The sequence below is a fragment of the Pundamilia nyererei genome, unplaced genomic scaffold (assembly GCF_000239375.1).
Source record: "Pundamilia nyererei isolate P.nyererei 1_Seehausen unplaced genomic scaffold, PunNye1.0 scaffold00077, whole genome shotgun sequence".
NCBI classification, from domain to species: Eukaryota; Metazoa; Chordata; class Actinopteri; order Cichliformes; family Cichlidae; genus Pundamilia; species Pundamilia nyererei.
In genome coordinates this window covers 1,154,712-1,175,063 of record NW_005187478.1, presented here as the reverse complement: position 1 = coordinate 1,175,063, position 20,352 = coordinate 1,154,712, and the positions used below count along the sequence as shown (strand labels likewise).

The following is a 20,352-nucleotide window of genomic DNA, read 5'->3' as shown; positions in this document are numbered from 1 at the left end:
TACCTCTGGTGCAAATTACTGACCTCTGTCATCATTTTAAGTGGGGGAACTTGCACAATCGGTGGCTGACTAAATACTTTTTTGCCCCACTGTAACAGGGCAAACGTGGGGATAATAACATGACATGAGTATTTTGACAGTATCTTTTCATTGGATGGCATTGCTTGACTTAGTCTAGCTGTTTAGGCCATTTGATTTGACAGTGAAAGCACTGATAGGGCTAATGATAACAATGATGCTGTTGCATTCAAACACTAGAAAAGTGCTACTAAGCTAATGAGCCTGATTCTTACAGAGTGCTTCTTGTTTACATCTGAATACATCTATGGGTTATCAGCCTTGATGACCAACTGTTGATTGTACAATGGTGGATTTAGTTCTAGGCAAATCCTGTTATTATACTAAAGAAAATGATTTTCCCAGGCTTGTAGGCTATCCGGTCTTTAAGCGATGACGTGATGAATCCTGCTTCCAGGCCCAAAGTAGTCTTCATTTAATAAGGCTGTTGTGTTTTTAACATGTTTTAATGCTTTGTATCTTCTTCTATTTAATCTCAACAAGCCCCTAAAAATAGTCAGTGATCACTGCCGGCTTCTCTCGGTTTTTATTACCGCTAATCATTTTAAAGCTCAGTTTTTAAGCCCTTACGATGTATCTACAGCCCAGCCCATGCAGCAGTATATTGTGGATGGATCATCTCAGTTGTTCTCCTGACTGAGGTTTGGTCCGTTTACAGCATCCTGCCATGCGATTGCATTTGCCCCTAAGCATTAGGAACCTTCACGTTAACTTTTATTGAGTGGAAAAAACTCAGTTCGTTAGCGTTCGTCCTCCAGCTTTACTGTTCATATTTTGCTAACATAGCTTTGTCACGCTAGCGATCACGTAGCACATCATTATATACCAGCTAGCCAAACTTCAGTAACCCTACAAACGTCACTGCTGTTTACTTTCCTGTCTTCATTTATGTTGGAAGTGACAGCAGAGCTGTACGTTTGAATTTGTTTCATAAATCCCTAAGTCAGTACATGGTGTATTATATTTAGATAGAAGCTAGCGAGCTAACTCCCTGCTAACTTCTTACTCCGTTAAATATAATAAATTCTGTTTTCATGGATGCCTGGATGTTAAACTTAATTGTAACACCTGGTGGAGCAGCCACACTGATCATTTTATTACAGATGAAGGAATTTAGACCAGTTTTTAACTCTCACTAATGCTGCAGGGATCATTTGACTTTGGGACCTGCAGCTGAGTTTGAGCCCAGACATGGCTAGTGACGTCAGACTTAAAGACTGGATTCCAAATATTTCACACATGGAGACTGAAAGATAGAGGAAAATAGTAAGACCCGCAAATGCCCTATATAGAGACATTCATTATTGTCATTTTGAGACTTACATTAAAAGCCTGTCATATAACATGTCAGATATTAATAGTGAGGTATCATTGTGACATTGAAAGTATAACTTAGTCAAACACTTTTTGATATGAAAGCTATTTGGCCTGACACGATCTGCTCTACAGACACAAACATCTAATCGAATGGCATTTATTTATTTATTTTGTTGTTGTTGTTGTTTTGTTTGCTGCATTTGGTTACTAGTTAACAAAAACTATCTTGTCACATACTGTGCTGTAGAATCTTATCAAATTGCCACCACCAAATTACAACAAAAGGGCAGAAGAAGCTGCTAAATCATTAGTCTATGCTCTTTGGGGACTAGGATCTCATATAAAGGTTTTGCGGGGTTTAGGTTTGATTGTTTTTGCTGCTGAAATGTTTAGTAGTGTCTTAAAATCTCAAATTTTCCACCAGAGGTAGGATGATCAGACTATACCAAATTAAATCTGCTACACAAAATACATAAATGCATAAATAAATGAATCTATTTCTGTAGCTTCAGTTTATTTGGTATAACAGGCAAACTCTCAATGCATGCAATTTATACTTCATTGTAAATTTGTAAGTGTTAATTGAACGTAGAATTTGCCATTTTAATTGTACGGGATGTAAGTGTGTGTGTGTGTTTGCCAGTTATTATTTTAACACTGCCTGCCAAGTTACTGTGGCAATAACAAAAGTACAGAGGGTTAGCCACAGGCTAGCAGCTGTGCCTTGGTACTGCAATGCCTTCAAATATCACTTTTTTCTCCCTTGTTATTAATATATTATAGGATCCACTGCATTTGCTCTCCTGCAACATCCTTCTTTTCCTTATATAGTTGTCATTCTACTGAACAGTGCTTTTGCAACACTGCATCATAGTTAGGAATTCATTTTTTTTATTTTATAATAATAAGTCATCTATGTTGGGAGCTGTAAACTTTTTGGTTAGCTTCTTGTTAGCTTTTCTTTTGGAAAGGTTTGGCATTTTAATTTGGAGTCGTATTTTTGGGGGGTGGTTTCATGTAACTAAAAACACACATCTATAATTGCCCTAATTTTTTTAATAAGTAATTTTAAAAAAAGGCTTCCTAGAGCAGAAAGCAAGATTTAGTATTCTTTGGATATTACATTTGGGCAGATCTTGCTCAAATATCATGATTTTGCTTCTTCCTTTAGGAAAAACAAATTATATGTGCACTGGTAAAAGGTTGTATAGGTTGTATTGTTGTTGCAAATAGTTATTTTCATAGCAGCTATTCTTGAGATGAGCACTCTTGTTCCAGTTGCAGTGATATTATTATCGTCTGGATATGCTTGTTTTTGTCCACTTCCTCTGTCAGGGCAGATTGTCATTCTGGTGCCATTATTCTCTCAGCTGCCCGATTCTAGCACTGGATATCATTTTGGTTTATAAGAGGTACTTGTCTCTGCTGTGCATGCTGGGTTGTGGGTGAACATCCTGCAGTGAACATTTAAAGCAGTCTAACTTGTGTTTGTAGCAGTGTTAAGCACTACACCTTCAGCTCAGTTTTAAGATATAAAGTTGCCTGCTGTGCAAGGATGAGTCTTCTTCAGGAGTTGCTTTTTTTCTCCACTGCGAGTCACACTGTTACATTTTAAGCCGCATCTTTTTAACAAATGTACAGTGCTGTGAAAAAATATTTACCCCCTTTTTTCATTTTTGTCCCCTAAAGCTAAGAACTGTTGTGCACCAAGAACTGTAATCAAGCAATTCTTCTTTCCAAGAAGTTCTAACTGCCAATAAGTCTTTCACATCATGGCAGAGGAATTTTTGCTCACTCTTCTTTCCAGAATTGTTTTACTTCAGCCACATTAGAAAGTTTTCAAGCATGAATTGCCTGTTTAAGGTCAGTGTATCCTGGATTACAGGCCGGACTTTGACTAGATTAGTCTAAGGATCTTAGAAAGAAAAGCGTCTGGACTTCTTAGGTTGCTTGAAGACGTTTCACCTCTCATCCGAGAAGCTTCTTCAGTTCTAGGGTAAAATGGTGGAGAGTCCCAGATTTAAACCCCATGGGAGTTTCCCCCCAAAGAGGGACAAAAGGACCCCCTGATGATCCTCTACCTAATCACAAGAGCCAAGGTGTGAAAGCGGGTGTGGGTCACAATCAGCCAGGGTTTCGGGTGAGCTCATTGTGAAACCTGGCCCCACCCTGTCATGTGATTTCCGGAGGTCAGATGGCCCAGGGTGTGAGTGGGCGTTAAGCCGTCTGGGAAGGGAACTCAAAACTAGATTATAGATGGCAGACAGTTGGTGTCGTAAGCCACCGCCTCTGTTCAAAGATGGTCGCTCACAGTGGACATAAATGGCTTATTTCACTCCTCTTTCAAACCATCTGTCTTCTCTGTCCAAAATGTGAACATTGGCATCCTCGAAAGAGTCCGCTGAGTCCATCTGCGGTCCATTTACCCTAGAATTGAAGAAGCTTCTCGGATGAGAGGTGAAACGTCTTCAAGCAACCTAAGAAGTCCAGACGCTTTTCTTTCCAAGCTCCTTAGACTACGATGACCTGGATGACTGAGAACCTTCACAAACATTTTGACTAGACTACAAAACAGCTCTGCACAGCACCTTTATTCTAGAACATCAGTGAACGTCGTCTCCGTTCCTCAGGCCTCCTCTCACTCTGCAACATTAGGTTAAACAATCTGGTTAAAAAAATCCACCGCCCACTCTTTTAGACATCTCAAGAGATAGGTCATTATGACGAGTCGCCTTTCCACTCCCCCATCGTTGTCATGTAGCTGCCCTCACTTCAACCTTACTATTCCTCTGCACATTCTAATTCACTAACTTTCCTCCATCCATTGTCTGTCTCATTTTCCACATTCATCAGCTACTCAAAGTACTCCTTCCATCTTCTAAAAGAACTATTTTCACTTGTTAGTATATTTCCATCTTTATCCTTAACCACCTTAACTTTATTTCCCACGCAGTCAATTTTCTTGGCAGACTGATATAAGTTCTTTTCTCCTTTCTTGTGTCCAGCCTCACATACATCTCACTTAGGGTCTTTTCCTTTACCGCTGCCACCTCTCTCTTTGATGTATACCTGTCTATTGTCTTCATCTCCTTGACTATCCTACTTTATTTTTGCCAACCTCTTCCTTTGAATTCTTTCCTGTACTTCCTCGTTCCACCAACAAGTGTCTTTGTCCTCTTTCCTCTGTCTAGAGGAACCAAACAGGCTCTTGGCAGTTCCCTTAGCTTCTCAGCTATACTTTCCCAGTTAGCTGCTAACTCTTTCCTACCACCCAAGATCTTCCTCAACTCCTCCCTGAACTCTATGTAATGTTCTTCCATCTTCAGCTTCCACCATTTAATCATTGCTCCTACCTTGGACACCTGATATTGCTTAGCTACACCACCTTGCAGTCTTCTGTCTCTTTCAGATTCTGTCCTTCTCTGCTTAACATCTTACCTATCCAAGATCTCCTTATGACTTCTGTTTCCTTCTGCTACATGTCCATTGAAGTCTGATCCAATCACTGCTCTCCTCTCCCTGATGTCACTCTTTACCTCTTCATCCATTCTTCTTTCTCTTCTAACTGGCATCCAAACTGTGGGACACATGCACAGACAACACTCAACATCACCCTTTTCGACTTCCAGCTTTAAACTCATGATCCTGTCTGAAGCTCTTCACCTGTACAATACTATTCACATAGTCTTCCTATGTGAATAGTATTGTACTAAAATTCTCTTCCTGTGTATATCACATACATATATGGTTTGAATCCACCTCCAGTGCTTCTGATCTTGTTTGCGTTCCACCCAGTCTTCTGCACACAGCTAGCTTTTTCCTTTTATCAGCTGTAGTCTCTACATATACACGTCCTTACTCTCATCACCAACTCCTGCCTTTTCTTCTCTTTCGTTTACTCCTAACACGCCTTTCCCCCTTTTTTTCATTGTCTCCAGCCAACAGTTTCCACCCTGTTGACCGCTGACCATAGGCTAAAAGGGTGCTGGTCATAGTTAACCTGGGCCCAAAACAATCCAGTATGGAAATCTCATTCTTTACATTCAGCAAGTTTCATTGGGCCATGATTTTATGTCACATGTTTTTCCTGCAGCCCTCTGATCCTTTTCTTTTAATCAATTCTAGCTCTATGCCATTGGTCAGTCAGCATGAACTCCTAGCAAACGCTGTAAGGTACATTTTCTCCTAACTGCCTTGGATCGTCTTCACAGAGAGACATGCTGTTGCACTTTGAACTACTTTAAGTTATCTCTAGTGTAGAACTATTACATTCTAGCCAGCACTTCTTTTATGTTCTTTTCTCTCTGAAACCTGAAGCAGTCCTTGACAGCTGTGCACTATTCAGGTGTTCAGAGAATAACTCAAAGGCTCCATTTGTAGTTTTTGTAAACCTGAAAATTCAAACCTTTTTGTAATACTGTAAATTATGGTCTAGTAAGGTTGATGTGACGGGAGTTTGCTCACTTTATAAAAACCTTATAAATATAAAATCTGTTGTGTGTGCCCAAGTTAGAAGCTGTTCCCTATTGAATGGGCTGAAAATTATACCTAGCTAGTTCTAATGTTTACATATGTAGACAGTAAGTGTTTTGGGAGTCTTGAAACTGTAGGCTATTTAGCAGTGTCTTGGGACACTTTTTCCCCTCTTTATATTTTAATATTTCTGAATTAAATTATGCATTAAATCCCAGTTAATCAAATAATTAATACATTACATAAATTCACTAAAATCGTACTGAAAGAATATGGAACATTCTACAAACAGCAATAATAGACACGATCACTGTAACCCAGAAACAGCAAAAAAATCACTACATAAATGTATTTCTTAATGCCTTCGGGGATTAAAGTCTATTCTATCAAACGGTTCCCTTTTCCTAAATGATCTTTCTGAGTTTCTGTCATTGATTCTGCCTGGATGTGACAGTTCCTCAATACTTGCTAATTTTAAGGATCCGTTATGGTTTCCCTGACATTTTTGCCTCACTGTTCTTCAGCTCAGTTAATTCCTTCATCTTAGACTGTTGTCTGACTTAGACTGTAACTTACACTATCCCTCTCCCAAATTAAAGTCACATTTCCTAACTTTAGACATTCAGAATGTGGCAAGGCGCTGTATCTACTTTTTGACAGAATTTGAAATACACATCAGGTCCTTGTGACCCTCATTACCCCACAGTCTGGGATGTGGGACCACTTCTCATGTTTGCCTAGGCTTCATTGTATATTTGCTGTTGTTCATTTCGATTCCATTTTCAGACTTACTTTAGTCTTTGCAAAATAAGTGCATCCATGAATCATTCAGGCATTAAAAAGGCACCTAACTCAAGATAAACCACTTGTGTCTATGCATAACAGACAATTCAGCACAGAAACTATTTTGAATTGTGTCTTTGTTGCTAGTGGCGTGTCACAAAAACAAATGTTTCCCCCTTTCGTCAGCTGAATCTTGAAAAATGCCGAAGGTAACAGAGTTTTGACGGGAAGAAAATAGTATTTTTTTCCATCAACAAAATTAGGAAACTGGACAATTAAACAGAAAAAGAGGTGCCAGGCCTAAAAACAATATACAGCAGATGACCAGTATCTGAAAATACAGCAAAGACCTGACACAGGACCTGAGAGATGTATCTGGCCCTTCAGTTGACCCATCTACAAGTCACTGAAGCTTCTTCGGAAGTGGTCACAATGGCTGTCAAGAAGCCATTCTTAAGCGACTGAAAAAAAGTCTAGGGAACACCAAATTACACACTGGAAATCAGTGTCAGCTGGTCCTATTGAGTGATAAATCCAAATTTGTGGTTCAAGTCATCAATGTGCACGGAGCAGGTCAATACAGATTTACAACCGTAAGTATCAATCTGTAAAATACAGTGGAGGTGCTGTCGTGCATTTTAGCCTGTCCAAACTGATGGAATTATGAAAACAGAAAAGTATTTCTCCATCATGAAATACCGTCTGGAAAGTTTGTGGCAATGGTTTCATTTATCAGGATGACAGTGATGCCAAACACACTGAAACTGGAGTCTAGGGATAAAGCATACCCGGCTAGAAAGCCACACAATGGAACACTATCAGTCATGGATTAATGATTCTTATTATATAGTCAAGCTTGTTAGAGTTGTACAACCGTGCTCAGTCACTCACTCTGCCTATTTCCCATTTTTCTAGCAAAATATAAAGAAATGGCTTTTTCTGAAACACTTTTTCTCAGTACTCTACCGGGAGCAACAAAACAAAACAACATAAGGCAACTGGCAACTGTAACTGGTTGCAAAGAGTCTTTCTTTCATTGCCACAGCACGTAGATCCGCAGTAGCAGCAGGAGGAGTGAAGAAATTAAAAGCCAACAAGTCGCTAGTGACCAAGTACAATCCATGCTCCGTCTATGCCACAATAAAGCTCGGTGGCTGATATGTAGTTTCATGTAAATGTGTTAGCAATGTTTAAATATCTCCCTCTGCTGGTGCTGTAGCTTACTGCATTACTTACTTAAGCATGCGTGTCTGTCTAATACACACTATTACACAAGTTGCTGTGATACTGGGTTGAATCCTTCCACAGAGTTTTATTTCCTCCTGGTCTTTGCTTGGGCTTTTTGCATTCTCCAAATGTATTCTGGCAAACGTGTTAACCACTACACTATGGCACTGCTGTCTGCTACTGCATAAGCTGTCAAAATGCTACTGCACTGTCTCTCTACAAAGAGGAAGACTGTACTATCGCTGCTATTATTTACTGTCAAGACAGTTATGCAAAACTAAGAGCAAGCTTTACTGAACAATATGATTTCACCAAATCAAAAGTCAACACACACACACACACACACACATACTAAACAAAGCAAAGCACAGCAGAAAGTAAAAACAAATGAGGGATTATCCATGGCACAACGAAATGACACATGGGATAAAGAGCACAAAGAAAGAAATACAGACATAACAGAGCAAGCTAACATGAACAGGTGAATACAAATAAGGTAGAGCAGACAGTAATAAAGGTGAGAAAAGACAAAAACGAGTACAAAAAAGAGACAAATATATGGAAGAAGCAAACACATGGAGGGAAACATGAAACACTAGAGACAGGGGGAAGAGAACAGCAAAATATGAAAAGGAACCAAACTGAGAATTAAGAAAACACAAGTGCTATTACATTTTTATTTTATTTAATAGACTGGCAATTGTGTAGGCAAGGTTTTTTGTCTTCTCAGCAATGTAAAGTTTCCCGCATGCACTGCAAAGTCAGGTGACTGGTATTCTGCTGGATATATAAATGAATGGTTCAATATTGACCTAGCGATAGCAGTCACTACTGTCAAATATGATTAGCCTTTGTTCTGCTGTAACAGTAAGGTGATCTTCTTTGTTTAATTTTTGCTGCTGTCAATCTCCACGTTTATTCTCATCCAGTCACGGTGACATCAGTCCTCAGCAAAAGGCCTCTATTAGACTTTGGCTTAAGCACATACATTTACTCAAATCTTCAACTTCCTTTGTGTTGTCTTTAATATTAATTTAAATGTAAATTTGCTCTTACATCTAAAAATATGCTGCTCAAACTGGCCAGTAACAGTTAAAGTCCACCCATGGTGACAGTGCTGAAGCGCTGATGTGTTCCATCTTTGTTGAGGCTTTGCAGCAGCCTATAAGATAATTCATTTAAATGAGTACATGTACATATCCACACGAATAAAGCAGCAGTGATGCTCTTAATATGAATTATGGAGGATTCTTGTTATGTAGTTAAATTCATCCCCCAGCTGTAGTGCAAACATTGTTGCCAAGACTGTCTGGGAGGATGTTGCAACCAAAAAAACATGCATGATAAAAACACAGTAGACTGGTTTTGTTATTTTAAATTTCTATTTTATTAATATTTTTTGGTGAAACTTGTAATTCAAGCATGCCTGTGTTTCCCACCTCCTTCTTCCTACTTTAGGGCATAGAGATTTAATTTGTCTTCACAGAGTTTTAGTTGCGCACACTGAATAATGTTCCAGAGGACTCTGTTTCCAGCCAGCAGACATATCTGGGGGGAAAGTGTGCAGTGAATATTCCTCATTATTAAATCAGTCGTGGAAAACACTGCAGAAACAATGGTGTCATCTAAAAAGGCTGAAGTAAGAAACGCCAACATCTGTGCTGTCAGATAGTCATGGCTGCCAATAATATTTACGCTGCACATTCATATCTTGTGCGCATTGTTCAAAAAACCCCAACAATATGAAAAGCTGATGAAGCCGCTGTCATGAAAAAGTCCTTCTGCGTTTGCCACATTGACATCGCTGCCAACTGTGTTTTCATTGGCCCATTGTTTCTGAGGGATCGTCTCCAGTTTAATCAAACACCGCCTCTTGGTTGGGGATTTTTAAAGCTCTTGTCACAGAGCAACGTTAGCATGAATTTTATTTCGATTCTCACACGTCCCGCTGAGGCAGCAAATCTTTGCTGCTTTGATGGATTTTCCCCCTCACTTTTTGATTCGCAATCCGCTAACACTTGTAAGACAAGCTTCAATACATGCCCCCTAAATATAGCTAATGCCTCAGCTAAAACACTCAGCTGAAATGCACTGTGGGTATATTGTTGTGCGAGAAGAGTTTGTTTATTTTTAAGTGTTGCACCTACTGTATAATCAACCCTCATACTTAAGAGCATTAGCTTTAATAACAGTCTAATCGGGGTAAGTTTTTTAATGACTGGATGTTATGAGAAGGATTATCCTCCCAGATAAAGCTGAACATTCTTCTTTTTATTTAACATTTACTTTGCACTCTTCCTCTTTGTAGAGACAAAGTCTTATGGATTGTGTTTTTCCCTCCAGTGTAGGAAAAATATGTAGCACAGAAAAACAGGAGTCATGTTGAGATTGTCTAGCTAAAGTATATGTTGTGTGTTTTCATGTATTTCTTTAGTGTTTATGTTTTTTATATTACTTGCTGCCTCATTGTTGCTTCATGTATACTTTGAAATGAATGAACTTGGAAACAGTGTCACACAGTTCAGCCCTCAGGCTTTGAGCCTTGAGTCAACACGTAATATCTTATTTATGTGGCTTTTTTACATTATCTTTAGACACATTTATTTTCACATCCTGCTTTAAGTGAGATGTTTGTTTCACACATTTTCTCCTTCTTTTGGCTGCGTATGATGTTAGAAATGTGATACCCTTCATACGGTCAAGTCACACAGCTCACCTTGTAAGCACTGGAGACCCGCTAATTTACTGGTAAACCATTTCTTTACCAGGACAGCGAGTATAAAGTTAGCCTGAAGCGATTATGCCCGTACAGGGAGAAGAAGTAAAACAGCTTGTTTCAGCCAACGACCAACCAAAGTCCCAGGATAAAATAACTAAGGATTATTGATTTGTGAATCATTCCCAGCTACTGAAGAATACAAGAGTAAAATCATGATGCTGGAAGTGAGCACAATAGCTCACCTTTAGATATTTACAAGTGTTGCCATCTTCACTTTTATTAAATGAGTATATATTGAGTGTATATAGACAGTAAAACAGGGTGCTGTAAAGGGTTTGTAGTACATCTTTGTATCTGATGGAGGAAACGTGCTTTGTGTTTTTGTAAAGTCAAAGTCAGAAAAAGAAAATCATAAGCTTGTGCATCCAGTTTTTTTCTCTTTTGATGCAGAGCGGTCCTGGCATTTTACATTATACTAAGTACACACCATAAAACCCATGGACAGTAGTGCTTAGGAGGACCCACTAAATCGCAGTCCTTAGCAAAAAAAACAGCAGAAAGAATTTTTTTGCTTCTAGTTGATCAGTGGTCTTAATTTGATCTTGTCAAGCTAACCAAAGTTTAGCATTATAACAGTGTGATACAAATTCAATGGTTTCTACTAAAAGCATTTTAGTTTGCTGTTATTGCTTCCAAGTGACTGGTTCCTCCTCATATAGTTCTCTCTAAAACATCTCCAAGGGTCTTAATTGTAGTGCTATCTTAGAATCACACAAAAAGGCAAAGCGCTGAAATGTTTTTATGTATTCCTGATATTTCCTTGGAAAAAACATGAACACAACCAGCCTTGTGCATCATGGATACACCAATAAGGTACATAATGACCACATTATGTTTTCCACAGTAGAATGACTTCAAATTGTTTAAAAATGGCCTCACAACCAGATTTTCCAGATTTATGGCCGTTAACAGTTGCTTCTCTGAGATACCTGCAAACTGGCCAAAACTGTCATGTTGCATTTATGGAGGTGCTCATGCTCACTGATCAGTTCATCTAGTTCATTTGATTTGCAGCTAGTTACCCTTAAATTTGCACATATGCTGCTTCTACATTTTGGCTTAATTCGTGTTAAATAAATAGTGATGTGTGTTGTTGTTCATCTGGAGTTAGATTTACCTGATGTTAGAAATTTTAGAAACTCACCTGATACGTCTGTGTACTTTTCAAATCTTAATATCTGACAAGCACCAATAATATCCAACTGCACAACAGTAAAAATGAAAGTAGAGGCTAAAACAATAGTCAGTAGTCTCAAACTCAAACATGCACTTCTGATTGTTTAACACAGGTGACATCAGTATTTTATTCAGATCGAGTCCAGTTAAGCCAGCATGCACTCTTTTTAATGTGCTGTTTCATGGATGTGGCTAATTCAAAATGTGTCAGTTGGGGAAAAAAATAAAAACTAAACACAGTATTTTAAAGAGAAACTGGAAAACACAGTGCTCAAAGTTGCAGCTTGATTTTTATTACAAATGAGCCGACACATCAGTAGATGATAGAAGAAGAAGACGTCCAGCAGTGGGTTGATCGTGAGTTTTGGCTTTTTCCTGCCATCTCTGTGAAGCTAACTTGAGGACAAATTCCCCACCACTGGTCCAGAACTCTTTTTCTATTTTTTGTGTGAATCCAACAGCGGGTTCAACATTCTTGAACCCAGACGGGGACTCTGGGACGGAGGCAGACAGCGAGCCTCAGCTGGCCTTTTACACCGACCCAAACCGCAGTCGCCGCCGGAGTCGAGGTATGAGAAATGGTAATGCCAACAGCGCGTGGGGCTCAGGGGGTAAGGAGGACTCATACACCTACAGACAGTTAATCTCGCCGTCTGATGGTATTACCATCGCCACGACGCATGACAAGTCACCTTTACAGTGCATATAGCGGATGGCTCTGGTGTTGTATGTGCTCATCAGTTTGACTCCCAAGGGAAGCACATGCTGTGTATATACATAGGTGTGTGTAGAGTGGTTGTGAGCATGTGAAACTGATCTCAGTGCATCCGAATATAATCTTGTTGACGGAAATCAAGCAAGATGATGAGATCAGAGGTCCTCAGTACAGAATATTTTGGCATTAGTTGCATCTACAACCCAAAGAACATCTTATTTTGAAATAATATTCCACACAAATATTATTTCTAAGCAGGATCCTCTGCAAATGCTGTCATAGTGAAGTGGTGCAGCATGCTTTATATGTCAGCATGCCATGTCCTTGCAACTTTGATGTACAGTAATGGGGTGTGGAAAAGAGACAGAGAAGATTTCTTTTTTCAAGTAAAAAAATGTGACACTGGCCTCAAAATAATAGCTGCTGTCGGAAGGCGTTACAAGCTGTTACGATGCCTCCAAGCCAATTATTCCCCCGTCATGTGCACAGGTGTCACAAACACAGCAAAGCCTCCAGAAGTGTAGCCAACACCTTTAATTAGACTGAGCTTTAAGAATAGAACTATGTTGTTTAGATGCAGAGGATGACTCATGTGGCACGACAAAAGTTGTTTTTCATGTATAGAAAATTTTGAGAGAAGGATGTGAAGAATGAGACATTCCCCTCTTTCATATAGAAGGCAGAAATGTGCGCTGAAGAGAGGTTTTGTAAAATCTGAAAAATAACTGAAAGGGAAGTCAAAGGGGTGAAATTCTGCCCTGCATCCAGTTTCTGGGTAAGTTACTTGATTAAATAAACTAGCTTTAAACATTTTGCGATAGGTCAGCTTTCTACTTTGGCTTTTGTTTAAAGGATTGCCTTGGGCATTTTTTGAATGAAAAAGTTCTGCCAGAGTAATTTAAAAGTGACAATGGGATCTAGAGTTATTCAGCTAGTGAAAAACGAGGCACTTTAAACAAAGCCTGCGTGACTACATTCAAGGTCACTGTGATATTTTTCTGTGTGTATGTGCACGTATGCGTGGGTGTGGGGTCAGTTTTGACACTTTCTGCATTGCACTGGGGAGCAAACGAGATAAGGGGAGAGTTCTCACTTTCGGGAGAAAGTGGAGGAAAGAGGGAAGGTTTGAAGAACCACCTCTCTCTTTTTTCCCTCCACACATTCCAGCGTGGATGTTAAAACCCTTTGTAGGTAAACTGTATTTCTGTGCCACTGAGCCGTGCCTTGTGTCAACTTCCCAGAGGCTTGAGGGTTTGGATCCTAACGACCTTGTTATGGGTTTAGGCCCATGTTGTTGGGGTTTTTTGTCTTTGTTTGCTTGTTTGTAAAATAACTGCAAAATGACTCCCTGTGTAGCCATTGTGTGTACATGTTTGTGTGATAGTGTGCATGTACTGATGGAGGGGTTCTTGGGGAAAAGTGTGGTATCTGCTTCACAGTTCTCTACTCTTTCTTTTTCTTCCTCCCCCCCTCTCTCATTTCTTTCTAGCAGCAGGTTCCCCTCGGAGCCCCATCAATAAGACCACCCTGACTCTGATCAGTGTCATCAGCTGCGTGATTGGCCTGGTTTACTCCTCTCACCTGTCCTGCAGCCTCTCAGTCCGGGTAATCTTACATGTTCCGGAGCACCTCATTGCTGATGGTAAGGCCTTACACCAGCCACGGACTGTGGATGCAGCCTTTTTCCAAGCACATCCCCAGGGAGCGCTGAGCTTGCATTTCCTCGTTACTCTCCGGGGAGTTCGGCTCACTATATCTCGCTAACCGAGTGCCTGTGCTTTGTGGTCGAGCTGCTGATTTGCTTTGCTCTCTCGAAGACAAAGGTAAATGCCAGGTCGACCACCCTCTGCCTGGGTTTCCCATGTCGCAGCGCACAACAGATGTGCCCTCAAAGCATCGGAGCGCATCGTTGCTAGGTCGCAATGACCACCCACAGCCAAACCTCCATCGCGCTTCCCCTGGTACTTTCTGATATGTTGAACCACCTCGCTAATGAATTTCAATGTAGTACCTGCAAAAAAAAAATAGCACCACGGGAGCCAAGTGTTGGCTCCTGCTGGCTCGTTGGCATTTTTCAGCTGTCACTGAAGTGAGCTGGCAGTCCAGATATATTATAGACTGTGACTAGGCTTGCTCATCTATCATCTAGAGGTCTGATTTGATTTGAAACGCTGCTGCTTTCCGGTGGTACACGCTGGCCTGCCAGTGATATTAAAATTCCAGGGAGGCATCGAGGGAGGGAACTTTGAAAGGAGAGATGAAAGATGGCGAATTCGCCTGTTGAATTACAAAACTGGGATCGATTTAGGATGTTTCCATAAATGTCTCCACAGTCTCATCAGACTTGATTTGATGTCACGGTGAATCAGATGAAAATCTGGATTCCACCGCTGTGGAAAGAAGCTATTAATGCCAACAGCTGCACATGTGTCTGACTTCAAATATTGAAAGAAAAGTACCAAAATATAGAGTCACACCTTTCTCCTTGCCTTTCACGTCTGGGAAAGTAATCATCTGAAGATGTTTGTGTAGTTACGCGGGATAACAATATCTACTGCTTTTCAAGATACATAACAAAGAACAGGGCCAACTTTTTCTTCCTATCACTAACTCGGAGAGTCGGGAATAGAAAGGTGGCTGACGTTTATCATCTCAGATTGTATTTGCTGGAAATAGATTTACTTTTACCATCTGTGCCTCCTGTGAGAGGTTTCCCAATTACATCTGAAGCTATCTCAAGGAGCGATGCTGTGGCCTAGAGTCCCATCCGAGTAGTGGCTGGGGATTCATGTTACCGGTCATGCCTCTGCTGCCATTATGCTGCCATTATAGATGTTTATCCATCAGATCCTGGGCATTTGAGTCAACCTCGGGAAATTTGAAGGCAAACATCCAAAAAGTTAAGCACAAAGTACCAAGTAGTAGACCAAGAGTCTACTGCCATTCTAGCAATGAAAGTGCACATAGGCACAAATGAGTGAAATTTTAATGTAATGTTAAGTGTGCTAGCCTTTAAACATGCTACCATAGTGCACCAGAGCTAATGCGCCTGGTATTTAAGAGCTCTATAATATTTTTTTTTTTATATAGAAGTTCCAAGGTTTTGGAGGATGGCAATCCAGCACCATCTTTCTTTGTACTTGTGATGTACTTGCACAAAGTAACGCAACATAACTGCTCTATTTAAAACGTGACCAAAGAGCTGCACACAGGCGATTCATTCTGCTCTTAAGTCTGGTGCTCACGTTAATAATTCTGGTCTCGGAGTCCGTTCAGGCCTACGTGGCTCCCTGTGAGAGTCAAACATCACGATGTGATGAATGTCTCAATTAAGATGGCTACAGTTTCTTATTTTGATAAATGAATTCTTCATTGTATATTAGACCATATATAAAGCATTTATGTTATACACAGAAATCCATTTCATCTTTCAAAAGTGCATACATAGTTGCCAGAAAACTCAAATAGAACATAAAAAGTGTCATAAAAACAGAAACACTGCTGGTGTCTTCAAAGTTTTTCCAGGCAGTTTTATGACTCTCCACAATTAAGCTAACAGGATGAGTCCAGCCATTTGCAGTGTGTGCTCTAGTTCTAAGGGAATCATCAAAGAGGACGGCGCTATCTAGGGCACACAGAGCCTGCCAACAAGTCATTAAATATGCTTGGGTTAGCAAATGCCCAGTGCATCCCGTGTTTGCAAATGGACAGTGCTTTGGTCAGTGAGCGTTGTTGCTAATTTACGGAGATCACACAGCGGATAACTCTCAGAACCAAGTGTTCCAGAGACACCTCCTGTGTCAGGTGTCCTGGAACATGGAAGAGTGCTTTTGTTTTCCCAGGCAGTCACAAACTCAGTAGAAAACATTTTGCATACGAGCTCCCTTTAGTTTACAGCATTTGAGCTGTAAACCCCCGGAGACCTCAGTCTTTAAGTGTATTCAATGGAACTAATTGATTATACCTTTTAAGAGGGAAGTTGTGTGCTGCAGCTTTCAACCACGAGGTAATTAAAGCATAAGTAGAAAGGTTTGAAATTAAACAGCAGCAGTAACAACAGCAGTCCTCGCCTCATTATCCTGCATTATGGCAACAGAATGTTAGCCCAGTGCTCAACAGTTTTACCTCCACTGATCAGATGCACAAACTTTGAAATTTACATAGAAAACAAACAACGCGACTGTAACTCATTTACAGCTGCACTCTCTCATCTTTAACCTTTTCAGAATTACGTGTCGGCCCATAGTCGTGCCAATAATCATTATTATGCATTTATTATTACAGAGAAAGCGTTGAGCTGATGCTTTGTTTGTGTCATAACAACCACTAATAAGAAAGAGGAGCACTGCGGAGGACTTCTCAGGGTCGGGGAACATTTGTTTCACAGACAGCCATACTTTGTTAAAATAAAAGAAGGGCCAAACACTGAACAATGTGAGTGAAAGAGATGAGATGCACAGCACGGAATTATGTTAAATGTTATGAATTTGACAGCTATAACAATCGATTTACAAAAACCCTGAGACCTTGGTTCAAAAAACTGTTTTCTGGGAGAAAATGTAGACTTTTTTGTTTCAATTTGGCTTTCACTGACATAATATAATGCACTGTAAATGCTGTGTTGTATCAGCATTTACTCTATACAGTTTGTAAGCAAATATAGAGTCATGAATAACTATTAATTTTTTATGGCATGAAATCACAGCAACAGTCACCTTTATGCGATTTGAAGTAGCAAAGATCTTTCTTACAATTAAAGATTTCAGAATGTGTTGTTTTGGTCAAGATGCCAGTTCTGCCCTCACTGCTTCTATTTTCTCCACAGTAATAATAGAAAAAAACAACAAAAACAGCAAGAATCAAATGTTTTTCACTGCCCACCCAGTTATAGTTATGTGGTTCAATCAGCCAAGACCATCAACCTCGTCAAGGTACATTTGGAAATCCAGCTGATCATGCCTTACACATGTTATTTGTGTGATTATGGATATTCCTCTGTTTAAATCTTTCGGAGTGTTCACAAGTTTTGCTTTTCAATTTTGCAGCTTTCATGTTTGCACTATGGCTCTTATACTAAAAATAACAAGTAATGTCTTATAAAGCTTTCATGTTCTTTCCAGATCCACTTCATTTTAAATCTGGTATTTTTTAATCACATTTTCTTTTCAAAAAATTAAATTTGAAGGTTTCCTCATTTGTTTTTCTCTCGTAGAAACTGCCTCACTAAAAGGTGGTGCTTGCTGTCATTATATTTAGCTGAAGATATTTCACTTGTAAGGTCCAATATGTGCTGTAACCTTGTCTTTTTGCTGTTGTTGTTAAATGGTTTTAGAAATGATAGAAAATATAAAGAAATAAGTGGTAAAAAAAACATGATAAATATGATAATTTGCTTTGAAGATTTTGTTCAAAGTCAGGCTTTTTTACGTGTCCTGTTCTGTTTTTCGTTCCTTCTCATTCATCCCTGCTTTTTGCCCTCCCCCGTCTCCATTCCTGCCATCTTTTCGTTACCCGTCAATTACCTTTGTCCTCCTCTTCAACCATCTTATCCATTTCACATTTCTTTCCTGTTCCCTTCTCTTCCGTGTCTACCATTTCCTCTGTCCTACCCAGGGTCAAGGTTCATTTTGCTCCAGGGGAGCCAGTTGGATGCTTCAGACTGGCTCAACCCGGCCCAGATTTTGTTGTACTATCAGCAGAATGCCAGCGGGCCGTGGGTGAACGAGCTGTGTGGACGACGCCTCCTGGATCCCTGCGAGCATCAGTGTGACCCTGAGACAGGTGAGCCGAGGCCGAACTGCCAGCTCTTCTCACAGCTTTGAGTGGAAATATTAACTAGCAGTGAACTTATTGATCAGCTCTCTTCATGACTTCCATTGGACGGGTGAAGTCCTGAAGAGAGCTGATATTAATACAGTTATAATTATGACCTGTTACATAAAATGCTGCTGCTCTTGAGATATGTCAGGCTTTACTATAAAAGCTCAGATTAATTAGAAGGTTGAAATGATATGAAAATCATTGTATTTTACAATTACATTCTAAAAAACAACAAAATATAGATTATTGTTATTTTTACATTAGTTATCATCTTTCAGAATATGCCTACAACAACATTTTGTTTAAGTCTAGTCTTCTTTTTGTTTTTTTTCTTTGACTTACAGTAAATTTAGGCTTTTTGTAAGAAAAAAACTGTATTTGAAATGCACGGCTTTACTGGAGGCTTTTGAAGTCTGATTTAGTTTAGTTACGGAGTAATTTGCCACAATGTGAAGCTGCTTGTCGTAGCTGTATCCATTAGGCTTTGTACACTTGGTTTCTCTCCGTTGTGGCCTCCCATCCACACTCAAGGAAAACGCAGCGTTTGCACAACGCTGTCGAAAATGAATACATTTAAAGACGCGGAAGCACCGACAGTGAAAACTGAGACTTTTTCAAAATTATGACACATTTTACTCATGTGATGCAGTCATGTAACCAGTTAAACCAAGATAGTGGAGGGCAGCCCTATTAAAGATTAATATCAGTCTGTAGATGCTCCAGATGGCTTTTCTTCAAATTCTTTTATTCTCACTGGCTTTTGCGACTTTGTGCTTTTGTGTTACTCGCAGCATCAACTCCACCTCATTGTTAGTCCATTTAAAAAACTCGGTGCTTTTCCTCAACATTTTGCTGGAAAGTAAGTAAGCGGCAGACGTAAATGAGCAAGCCGAATCTTCTTGTGCTTCACACATGCGCAGTACTGGAACGTAAGCGTTTTCAGCCGTTTCAATGTGGACGCACAACTCTGTGAAAACGAGTAGTGTGGACGCGGAGCGTTTTCAGACGTAAATCCATCCAGGCTAGTGTGGACGCAGCCTTAATCGTTGGTATATTTGGTGTTCCCTCTGAACAGAGTGAAATTTGTAACCGGCCATCAATTTGTTTTATTTCACAACTAAAAGCAAAATGAGCCTCCAGAAACAGAGAAAGGCAAAAGTCGCATCTGTAACTTTCACTCTGTCTTAGCTAATGCCCACCTCACCATAGCTGCCTTCAGCAGAGAAAGGTTTTAGATGGTTACCCTCTAAAATCACATTTATATGCAGACCTTGTTCATTAGTCGCCCGTTATTGTTCATTTTAACTTAAGTCTCATATAATAATAATCTTATTTACTTATTTAACCTAAAATAGATAAACAACCCACATCTAATGTATTTCTTAAATTTCTCTTCTTGCACAAAGTGCTAATGATTATTGCTGAGGGGAAGGCTAATAAATCCTCTGTGTACACTGTGTAACAAGTTAGTGTTCATGATATGTACGTCTACTTCAGATAAACTAAAGCGCATTTTAAAAAATACTAATAATAACAACCTTGTTTAACACTAACCTTATTATATGAAACAGCTTCACTATTTTGACAACACATAAACAGTATTAAAAAAAAGAACAACATCCTGATGACACAGAAATGATGTAATGGACATGGTGAGGACATTCTTCTTATTACCAGTTTATGACTCATAAAGTTGTTGTAAACAAAGAAAAAACTACTAATAAATAGCCAACTTTAGCAACATCATGAGTCACAATTCTAAACCAGCGTGCTCCGTCCTCGTCCGCCATAGTGCCCCCTGGAAATACTTCTGATGTAGTCTGATTTGTTTTTGGTTTTTTTATTATTATTCTTCATCCGCAGTGTTTTGTTTTGGGTTTTTTTTTATTCTACTTATTTTAGAAAATTGGTGAAGATCTTTATATCCTCCTGTTTTGCCTGCTTGCTTGTGTCTACACAAGTTGCTGAGCTGGCGGTGCCGCCC

General features: G+C 39.7%; 1 protein-coding gene across 1 annotated transcript in view; it reads left to right on the top strand.

Moving 5' to 3' along the window:
* Window positions 1–20,352, top strand: part of astn1 (astrotactin 1) — a 466,944-nt gene that overhangs the window by 150,599 nt on the left and 295,993 nt on the right. The window contains exons 6-8 of the mRNA XM_013911994.1: window positions 12,295–12,402; window positions 14,041–14,190; window positions 18,162–18,329. Coding sequence (XP_013767448.1) covers window positions 12,295–12,402; window positions 14,041–14,190; window positions 18,162–18,329 — 426 coding nt within the window. The remainder of the gene's footprint in view (window positions 1–12,294; window positions 12,403–14,040; window positions 14,191–18,161; window positions 18,330–20,352) is intronic.